Genomic DNA, 11,580 nt, shown 5'->3' with positions numbered 1-11,580 from the left:
TCTCTGTGCCTTCTTGTGCCAGCCCTCGTAGCCCTGTGCTCTTGCCCCCTCCTCTCTCTCTCTCTGGCCGTTACTGTCGTCTGCCCCACGTTGGACGTTGCTACAGTCTCTGCCCCCACGAGTAGTCTCACCTCTCTCTCTCCCCCGACGCTCCGCTGAGTGACGAGCTTGGGAGAGCCCCGAGCTATGTGGAAAATAAACAACAAGGCAATTATAGTCTTATCATTGTGCAAGCCTTGAAATCAATACTAGGAAATGACCGTTGTAGCAATGTGCTGATACAGAAGCACTCAGGGGCTCTCCCTCCGCTCTGCACGCTGTACTGCTCTAATTACCGTGTGTCATTATCATCACGACTATACTGCTGAGCACGCTGGAAAAACTGCCGCTCACCTGGTGCCGGCTCCGGACACGAGATCAATAATTGTGTTGAACCTGATGAAAATATTTGTAAACTAAAATGCAAACATACCCAACGTTTGCACCAAAAGCAACACTTTTGTGGGGGTAGGTAATTGCTACCTTTTTAAGGCAAACTTTTCCCAGCCCCCAAGCTTAAATGTGGGAGGATTTGTAGGATGGGAACACAGGTAATTTATCGAAGCAGTACGTTATTTTATATGAATGTTGCTTAGGTATTTTGAGAATCGTGTGTGTGCAACGTCTGCCTCGTGCTGCATTTTATATAAGAGATTTTTAACGGTTCCACGGATAACTGCAGGAATAGTAACCCCTAGCAACCATTCGGATGCAGTCGTTTATCTAGTACAGTGTGGATTGAAAGCTTTAAATAACCGCATAATCGCCTCTGTCCGTTATTTGTGCATCCGCTTGTGTACGAGTGTAGTGCAATCTATGGCTTTATTCTCTCAGCTGAAAACACCGATCGTCCAGGCAGGTGAAGCTGGGACAGACTCTCAGGGACGGCATTATAAAGAGCCATTGAATTATTTATGGGAGTGGGCCGTGCCTGCTGACTGCATCGCTTGCGCCTTTCTTGGTGAGGGGAGCCCCCCAATCTTACATGTCCTGGTTAAATCCCAGGACTTTGGATTTTAAGAGGTTCCAGATTTAAGAAATAAAGTATTTTTAATAAAGCAAATCTTTCTCCAAGCAAACCCAGGCTGCTATTAGTAAGATCTAACATTCGATAAGTGGGTTCCAGATTCCTTATGTTCTAAGATGACCGATCATTTGTCAGACAGATAGTACATATCTGGACTTGCTTAATAACCATCTAGTCCTCCTCAGTTCCTAAAGTCCAATAAACTTATTATTTTGATGATGGGCAAGTCATAACCCTCCCCCCAACTTGTTCCTGTTCTGGGACGTGGCACCCACGATGCGTGAGAAGGAGCCGACACCCTGTCTGTCGCTATTTCATCAAGAAAATCTCTTTGCTTGTATGGGAAATTCAAATCTTTCCCATAGAATACATAGAAACCTGCAGAGCCAATAGTTTTCATGGTTACCTCGTTCCATGCTCTTCCCAGTAGTGTCTCTTATTAACTGGTCCAAGCTCTATACTGTGGGTGAAACGTAGATTATACCGCCGATCACCTACCTGTACCAGTGACCTTCCATCCCTGCACCCTCTGTGTGACTTGGATTCTTATACATATACTATGACAGCCGTGTGGTCTCATGACTAGTCCGCCCCCTCTGGCACGCACACCCGTCACCAGGCCGCCCCCTCTGGCGCGCACACCCGTCACCAGGCCGCCCCCTCTGGCGCGCACACCCGTCACCAGGCCGCCCCCTCTGGCGTACAGACTCATGATATCCTCTCACATTCATCCATACACTGAGCTGAGCACACTCGGAGACTGGTAGCCTGTCCTTCATGGTAAGATGTTTCTTTCTTGCGCACACGGAGGACATGAGAAGGTCAAACAGATCCCAGGCTGTCAGTGTGCAAGGAATCCATCGCATTGATTTTCCGATCGCATACAAGCTGCAGCCTGGGAATAGCAACATGAAAAACCTTTTGCTACTGCTGGGAGAAGCAGAATTCTTCAGTTTCATCTTAACCTTCATGTACGGAGTGTGGGACTCACATGAGTGACCTGTTCACGGGCTGCTGCGGGGAAGGGGGCACGGTCAGTGTAGGTGACAGTGATAGGGTCCCTCCACGCATCTCCTATCCATTGTATTATTATATAATAGTTTTTTCAGCGCTACTGTGCATTGTCTTCAGGTTTTGCAAAATGGACACACATTCCATTAAATCCTTTCTAAATTTTGCTGATAGACATATCTTAATAATCTGACGCAGGACAACAAATTGAAGTATTCAGCCAATATATAATGGGCACGGCCATTTTGTGAGCTGCATCACTCTTCATGAACATGCAGTTTATTAATTCACTAGGAACCAGTGATATACTGAAATACAGAATGTGTATAGATCGGTGCCCACCCTCTCATGTAGTCAGTGATATACTGAGGTACAAAATGGCCACCATCACTGTATATAAACCGGTGCCTCTCCCTTATGTAGCCTGTGATTGATATGACTCCATCTTTATCTCACCTGTAGGACCTAGAAGCCCTCTCCCAGGAGATTTTCCGTCTGAGCAAGGAATGTGTGCGCGCATCCCTCAGCGGGCCGCCCCCTCTGGCGAGCGCACCCGTCCCCGGGTCGCCCCCTCTGGCGAGCGCACCCGTCCCCGGGTCGCCCCCTCTGGCGAGCGCACCCGTCCCCGGGTCGCCCCCCTCTGGCGAGCGCACGCGTCCCCGGGTCGCCCCCCTCTGGCGAGCGCACCCGTCCCCGGGTCGCCCCCCTCTGGCGAGCGCACCCGTCCCCGGGTCGCCCCCTCTGGCGAGCGCACCCGTCCCCGGGTCGCCCCCTCTGGTGCCCCCTCTAGCGAGCGCACCCGTCACCGGGTCGCCCCCTCTGGCGAGCGCACCCGTCCCCGGGTTGCCCCCTCTGGCGAGCGCACCCGTCCCCGGGTCGCCCCCCTCTGGCGAGCGCACGCGTCCCCGGGTCGCCCCCCTCTGGCGAGCGCACCCGTCCCCGGGTCGCCCCCCTCTGGCGAGCGCACCCGTCCCCGGGTCGCCCCCTCTGGCGAGCGCACCCGTCCCCGGGTCGCCCCCTCTGGTGCCCCCTCTAGCGAGCGCACCCGTCACCGGGTCGCCCCCTCTGCCGTGGTCACTCGTCACCAGGCGGCGCCGTCTGCCGTGGTCACTCGTCACCAGGCCAGCCCCTCTGGCGTGGTCACTCGTCACCAGGCCAGCCCCTCTGGCATGGTCAGTCGTCACCAGGCCGCCCCCTCTGGCGCGCACACCCGTCACCAGGCCGCCCCCTCTGGCGCGCACACCCGTCACCAGGCCGCCCCCTCTGGCGCGCACACGCGTCACCAGGCCGCCCCCTCTGGCGCGCACACCCGTCACCAGGCCGCCCCCTCTGGCGTACAGACTCATGATATCCTCTCACATTCATCCATACACTGAGCTGAGCACACTCGGAGACTGGTAGCCTGTCCTTCATGGTAAGATGTTTCTTTCTTGCGCACACGGAGGACATGAGAAGGTCAAACAGATCCCAGGCTGTCAGTGTGCAAGGAATCCATCGCATTGATTTTCCGATCGCATACAAGCTGCAGCCTAGGAATCGCAACATGAAAAACCTTTTGCTACTGCTGGGAGAAGCAGAATTCTTCAGTTTCATCTTAACCTTCATGTACGGAGTGTGGGACTCACATGAGTGACCTGTTCACGGGCTGCTGCGGGGAAGGGGGCACGGTCAGTGTAGGTGACAGTGATAGGGTCCCTCCACGCATCTCCTATCCATTGTATTATTATATAATAGTTTTTTCAGCGCTACTGTGCATTGTCTTCAGGTTTTGCAAAATGGACACACATTCCATTAAATCCTTTCTAAATTTTGCTGATAGACATATCTTAATAATCTGACGCAGGACAACAAATTGAAGTATTCAGCTAATATATAATGGGCACGGCCATTTTGTGAGCTGCATCACTCTTCATGAACATGCAGTTTATTAATGCACTAGGAACCAGTGATATACTGAAATACAGAATGTGTATAGACCGGTGCCCACATTCTCATGTACTCTGTCGGTGATATACTGAGGTACAAGATGGCCACCACCACTGTATATAGGTTGGTGCCCTTCCCCCTCACATAGTCTGGCGGTGATATACTGAGGTACAGAATGCCGGCCTCCACTATGTGCAGACCGTTGCCTCCCCCTTATGTAGTCTTGCAGTGATATACTGAGGTTCAAAATGGCTGCCACCACTGTATATAGACCAGTGCCTTCCTCTCATGTAGTCTGTCAGTGATATACTGAGGTACAAAATGGCCACCATCACTATATATAAACCGGTGCCTTTCCCTCATGTAGCCTGTGATTGATATGACTCCATTTTTATCCCACCTGCAGGACCTAGAAGCCCTCTCCCAGGAGATTGTACGTCTGAGCAAGGAATGTGTGTCGGCACATGAGAGCCCCCAGAGTCGCTCGAAAAGCTGAAGACCGGACTCTGGCTTTGCTTCGACTGTCTCAAATTTTGAACTAGTCTAAACCCCTCCCCCGTCCCTCCATTCCTGTTTCCCTATATAGGGGCATCATTTTCTCAATTTTAGTCTTAATCTCCTCCCTAGGCTTGTGCATTCCATGTTTGTGTATGTCCATTTTAGCTCATCCGCCTCCTAACAGGATTTTCTTATCCATATGCTGAGGAATCACAATGGGTTCAGGTTACAATGTACAGAAAATTTGCACAGATCTGAAATAATTAATATATAATGTAGATATCCCCCACAGTCTCCTTATTCTGATATAACTCTTCATTGTGTTCTTCCTTTCTGCCGTGGTTGCCCTTATACTGAAGGTTATTTTATATTAATCTTAATCTAAGATGGTTCCTAAATAAGCAGAGTCTCAAAGCAATGTCCTCCATCATCCAGTATGTCTATGGAGGCGATCTTATATGATGTCTGTACACCATACATGTTCCATATGACTTAAACCAAGGCTGCTCCAATCTTCCCAGGCGTCCCCAGCAGGCCAGGCTTTCAGTATTTCCTTTATCATGCTTAGGTGATTTGATATAACGGACTGAGCGGTAATGAATGAAAAAAAAAAAGGTTTAATAGTTCTCGGTTGCTTCTATAATGTCAATATTCACAATGGATAACGTACAACCTCCACGGAATGTCCAAAATACAGATGTAATCTTTCTCTTTTGACGTTGCACCACCAAATTCAGAGCAGTAGTTTCCACATAAAAGGAAAAATAATCACATATAGTGTAGTTTATCTAGTAAATACTTTTCAAATATTAATACTTCCATCTTGGGGAAAAAAGCAGGACCAAATCTGCGCAGGTCACCCTTTTAAAAATCCTTTCACGTCTTAAAAATTCACATAAAAGTTTAGAAACATGGACATCCCCTCACGAAGGTGCTTAGTACAGCCGATATTCCTACCAGATCCTCTTCAGAGGATTGAATACGATTGTTCCACATCCCAAGCTGCACGCGTAGCCCCTCCAGAAGTTAAATAGTGTAAAGGCAGACCAATAGATACACCTCCTAATACCCAATGCGTTTCAATCTTTCGCCAGATCTTTATCAGGGTAAGCACCGACTATCAAACCTCTTTTCTCATTATTTAGTTATTTATGGATTAATGATTCTCCTATTTGGTGCGGTAGAGCTGCTGAGATTTTATTGGGGGGCGCACTGTTAAATAATCTGATCAGTAATTAAGGCTGGGCTACAGAAGGTCCCTATGGCGGCGTGCTGCCGTTTCCTGGGCTGTGTAACACGTATGTGCTGTGACCGGCTCTGAAAGTGCATCACGTGTAGCTGGTTATATGACAACATGTCATTTTGCAGTCAGAAGCGCTTCTTGTATCCAACCGTAAGGCTCTGTCCAGCCAGACTTTTTTTGGGAAGTACTTTTACGCTTCAGATATGCTCTGAAGACTCATCTTCCTTTACTTGAATGGAATTCTTAATACAACACTTATTGGGAGGGGGGGGGGGGGGTTCTTACAAAACACCTGGTTGTGGGCTTGGGAAATGGGGACTGAAAAAAATGGTGTTTTGTCAAAGAAAATACAAAACTAGCCTTATCCTGCATGTACTCACTAAGAAATCCCCAAGCACGGTCTCTGAACTAACCTAAAGTCCACCTAAATTCTTCTACTCCAAGGCTTTGGGTTCCTACTCTGTATATTATGGGATGTGCGGTACTGCCAGGAAAGGATTAGTGAGTCTGTTCTATATATAAAGCACCTCGACCTGTAAAGTGACTTGTATATATACATCATTGTGCGTGAAATTGTATATCTGTGTCTTATCGCAAGGACCAAGCAGAACATATTACACTGGAGCTAGCCGGTGATCGACAGCAGATGTGTATTTTAATGACTGTGTTTTTCAGGACACTATAGATTTCTTTATACAATAAAGTGCAGCCGTGCACCGGTTAGGCAGGGACGGGCGTGAGAGCGCCCAACGGCTATGATGACCAGTAGGGATGCCAGTGTAAAACAGCCATATTGTAACGTTACGCATGCCACCTGCCAGCATAGGACTGCACCATGTACAAGACTGGAAATAAAGTGTAAAACATTCACAGCGGAGTTGTTTGATTTGTGTCCGATAGATGTTAGAGTGGACTAAAGCCAAGACTACGTGCTCCACTATTGGGCAACCGTCTCAAAATCGATTGTAGCATGCCCGATATTGGCTTGGCTGACTTTCAACTACAATAATAGGTCCCTATGGCACCGGTAGAGATCCACTTATGCCCTGAATAACCAGACCTCATCCAATTTGGCCACCTACATCTGTGGCCAAGATGGAGACCGACGTCTCTCGGGCTAAGTGCAGGGATCGACCCCCAAGTCACCTTTCAGCTGTTGCAGAACTACAAGTTTCAGCACGGCCTGCCAACTGTTGCCTGCAGGGCTACAGGTAATCGACCTCTCTGCTAATGATGAGGCTAGCGTTATAGACCTGTCAATCAGGGAAAGATCCAAAATAAAGGTGTGATTACCGCTGTAATTTATATAAGGGATAATAAACCCACAGTTGTAAATTTATAAGGACATTACAAGTCATCAAAGTTAGTTTTATAACTGTAACAGGGTATAAGGTGGCAGGCTGCTTGTTATCATTAGGGAGCGTTATAACTTATAATACTCATCAAAAATGTGGAAGTGATAACATTATTAAATATGCAAATATTCCTTGCAGGCATTTAAGTGTGTGTATCACTGGGGTAATTTAAGGCTACGAATACTGAACTGATCGCTGTAGACTAGTAGGTTAAACTGTAATTTTCATATATATACTGTGAACATTGTTACTAGAGATGCTCGAGATAACCGAACACACCGTACTTTCGTGCGCCCTCGGAATTGAAAACGAGGCAAAACGTCATTGTTACGCCGTGGGATCTCACAAGCTTTGGATTCTATAAGTACCGCCCTCCACGGTGATCCAGCGCCATTACACAGAAGGGCAGCACAGTTCTTGGCAGTCTCTAGTGCAGTTGGGCAGCGTCATAGGTAGAATAGAAAGAGGAGGGGTAGCAGTGTTCTTCAAAGTCTACAGTGACATTCAGGAGAGCTCCATTGCTAATTGTCATTGCTGAAATACAAATAATAGGTCTGGCAGACTTGGTCTTCTAAATCTGCAGTCTTTGCTTGAAAGTGTATGAAAATAATATTGTGACCTGTGAGGTGGTCAAAATTGACTGCAAATGACTTGAAATTAGTGTTATTGAGGTTAATAATAATATAGGGGGGGAAAAAGCAAAACTATGTGATTTTAGCAGCAACAAAAAAATAGGGATTTTAGAAAAAAAATCTGGGATCCAAAACTAAAACACAAAGTTAATCCAGATCCAAAACCAGAACATGGGGGTCAGTGAACATTTCTAATTGTTACAAACCTGTAATAAGAATTTTATAAGCTCCAGACGCCGCTCACAGAGTATCGTAATAATGTCTGAGGAGTCCTGTGACCCCTGACCTCCGTTACTGCAGACTTGAAATATCTATATTAACGTTACACTAATAAAATATAGTCTTATTATATTCAGGAAAATATTTTCCATGCTGGGAAAAGCATACAAATGTAGAGAGTATTAAACTACTTCACTTGTTATATCTTTGTCTTATGCAAATAGGGGTAAGTTATCCTTATAATTAACACTTAATAACCATGGGCCTGATTCATTAAGGATCTCAAATGAAGAGGATACTCATTTCAGTCTCCTGGACAAAACCATGTTACAATGGAAGGGGTGCAAATAAGTGTTCTGTTTTACACATAAGTTAAATACTGCCTGTTTTTTCATGTAACACACAAATATTTGATAGCTTATTTGTACACTGAAATTTAAAGTTGATATTTGTGTGCTACATGAAAAAACAGGCAGTAGTTAACTTATGTGTAAAACAGAACACTTATTTGCACCCCTTCCATTGTAACATGGTTTTGTCCAGGAGACTGAAATGAGAATCCTCTTCATTTAAGAACCTTAATGAATCAGGCCCCATGTTCTCTGATTTTTATTTAAACATCACAATATAGACGTTAAGGACCTGATTCATGTTTGGACCTTTGCTCGTTTGCGGAGCGTATCTTAGGTGATATCGCTCAAAAACGGACCTTGCGTCAATAAACGCAACTACACGCAATTCATGTCCGAACCAAAATGACGCGACTGCCTACAACTTGAAGGGCGGAATGGGGTAGTGTAGTGGCAGACTAACATAGACTAGGTACAGTAAGGGGGCGCTAACGCAGATGCAGCGATTCAGGTCCTGGGTTTCTCGTGAGTGCGCTTGGTTTCACCCGTATCATTTGCCCCAGCTACAGGGACAAATGTCTTTGTTTTAAAAATTACACGTATGCGGCAAGGGCTGAACTGATTTTAGTTGCGTTTCGATTTTAATCGGACCCTATATGTCTAACTTCAACCCCGTATATAAATTTATAATCTACCTATTCCTACAACAGATATATAATTATCTGTGAAATAAATATTTGTCAGTCATATCTTTCACAGCTGCCCAGCGTCCGCGTAACAACGTAAGCTCCTCCTAATGTTATACAGACGCAGTGTTCCTGCTCGGCGGCGGGAAATGACCTATGCAATAAATAGAGAGTTGCGGTCACGTGACTTATTAGCTTATCGCTTTCTGTGCTCTGGTAGAACAGTGATCCTGACAGGTGTGTGTGACTGTCAGTCTGTCTGTTAGGGGGGTATTCAATTGTCCGCAAGTTGGTTTTTTTTTCCCGCAGCGTTAAAAAGAAATAATCACCCGCTGGTTTTTAGTTAACGCAGCGCGAAAACTTGTGCAATTCAATTGAAGAAGAGGGAACGCTGCCCCCCGTGCGTTAATCATTGTGTTTGCGAGTTTTTAGTGGAGTGAAGGGGAGTTTTAACGCGGTCATGTATAACACAAAGGTTTTGCATACATTTTCATACATTAGATTGTGTTACACATTGATAATATCTACATTACAGTACTTTCTTTAGCATATTTTTTTATTGAACTATTTTTGAATACAGAATCATCTATACCATGTCAAAGCACATCACTACATTCATATTTGTACCAAATACATACATAAATATAATTAATTAGTGATTTCATTTTTTTTTTTGTTTTTTATGTTTTTTTTATTTCATTATTTTTTCACAAGAAAATCAACTTTTACCTCTTAGGCCTTACTGATAAACATAGTTTAACTTTGTTTTTCACATTATTACATGATTTCAAATAGTTTTTTTATCACACCCCAAAGAGGTGCGAGATAAAACAGCATATTTGCCTGTATAACGAGGCGTGTTAAAAAACAATTGAATAGCTTTTAACGTGGCTGCCTCTCGCACACCCTATACTTTCAATAGACCTACTACTGGAGCGTGAGAGGACCGTTTCATGAAAGAAAAAAAACCGTAGCGTTAAAAATGGAATTGAATTGCGGGTAAAGTTAACCTGCTCGAAAATGATAAACAGCGTTAAAATAACAACACGGTCTAAAAAAAAACTTGTGGACAATTGAATACCCCCCTAGTGTCACTCCATGTCCGTGTTTCAGTGTGTGTGTTTTTTTAATGTATGTATTATGAATAATATACCACTTAATGTGCACAATAAGGTTATTAGAAGTCATCTTTGGGAGTTCCGTCACCCGTATAACAGCACTGAGCCTTCTGACTCTTGCTTAGTCCAGTATCCGCTAGGTGACTTCTAATATCACCATTTATTTATATAGTGCCACTAATTCCGCAGCGCTGTACAGAGAACTCATTCACATCAGTCCCTGCCCCATTGGAGCTTACAGTCTAAATTCCCTAACATAGACAGACACAGAGAGAGAGAGAGAGAGAGAGAGAGAGACTACGCTGTCCCATGTATATATTTAGTCTTCTGGTTCAAAAAACTGCTCTTGCTGTTTATAAATGTTCAAGCAAATGTGATGTTTATAAAGTGATAATGTTTATACCCAAAAATAGGATGGCTTTGATTAAGGTTTTGAACAGTCTGCCATGTGTACCAGTTTGCAACGTTACAAGCTATTAAATGACTTGGTAATTTACTAGTTTGAGTCCAATAGTTTGAAGGAAGCTAATCATGAATTCTTTATGTGTGATTGAACCACGTCCAGGGTTGTTAAGACTGTATCTGTCTGTCTCCTCTGTGTGTCGGTTTTATTAATTCTCAATGTACGATGGAAGGCATTAGAGATTGCAGCAATAACAATATACTAATATTTAACAACTTATCCATTTCACCCGCTATTCGTCCCAACACCTTATCACCCTATCCTTCTAATGGATCTTGACCTCAGAATGGAGCCTCGCCATTCCTCAACTACTGCGCAAATTAAGAAGCTCCATAAAGATACATAATATGTGCTGGAGTCTATAAGAAGCTTCGAGGGTGCAGCACATGAATTAAACTCCTTCCCAGTTGTTAAATATATTATTCGGACTATGGAAACAGGGTGGGACAGATGCAATTCTTTTAGCCTTGAGTTGTTTAGATTGTATCTCTTTCTTGACCAGGTTGATACTGGTATGAAACTTCTAAAGGAGATATCCAGAACTTGACCAACTATGGTGGTCGAAGTCCTTCTTGTATAAAGGTATTGAATGCACCCCTCAAGAGTTTTAGCCCATTTCACTTCTGCTCTCCAATGTTGGTTGCAATCACTGACTTGGACCAAACCTCTCTCATATCTTCACCCTTTTCAGCAGATCAATCCAGGATTCCGTAGACTTTCCTCCTTGTAGATTGTACACCTGACTTACTACTCTTCTACCAGTATAGCGGCAGCTAGATATATGCTATGGCTTTACCATCGGTTGGGTGGCAACGTTTCTGAGAGCAATAGTACGTTACCTCTAGGAGTCCAGCCATCCAGTTGTGTTATCATGGCCTTGGAGAAAACCCATCTACAGATGTTGCATCATCATTTTTGGGGAATATGTTCCCCAGAATTCCCCAGTCCTGGTGGACAAGAAGATGTGCACTGTCCCTTCCATTAGAGATTACTGAGGAGATGGTGGGTCCAAA

General features: G+C 44.8%; 1 protein-coding gene across 3 annotated transcripts in view; it reads left to right on the top strand.

The window, feature by feature from the left end:
• The window catches only part of GRIPAP1 (GRIP1 associated protein 1), a 63,469-nt gene extending 56,855 nt beyond the window's left edge, over nucleotides 1-6,614 (top strand). For 2 of the 3 annotated variants that reach the window (XM_075185537.1, XM_075185535.1), the window contains 2 exons: nucleotides 2,540-3,491; nucleotides 4,410-4,582. In XM_075185537.1, the coding sequence (XP_075041638.1) occupies nucleotides 2,540-3,478 (939 nt within the window). In that variant the 3' untranslated portion in view covers nucleotides 3,479-3,491; nucleotides 4,410-4,582. Of the gene's footprint in view, nucleotides 1-2,539; nucleotides 3,492-4,409 lie in introns of all 3 variants that reach the window. The other variant, XM_075185538.1, reaches the window with a different exon arrangement.
• The last annotated feature ends 4,966 nt before the right edge of the window (nucleotides 6,615-11,580 follow it).

This window comes from Mixophyes fleayi, chromosome 9 (genome assembly GCF_038048845.1).
Source record: "Mixophyes fleayi isolate aMixFle1 chromosome 9, aMixFle1.hap1, whole genome shotgun sequence".
In the NCBI taxonomy this organism is placed as follows: Eukaryota; Metazoa; Chordata; class Amphibia; order Anura; family Limnodynastidae; genus Mixophyes; species Mixophyes fleayi.
This window is presented reverse-complemented; position numbering and strand designations above follow the sequence as displayed.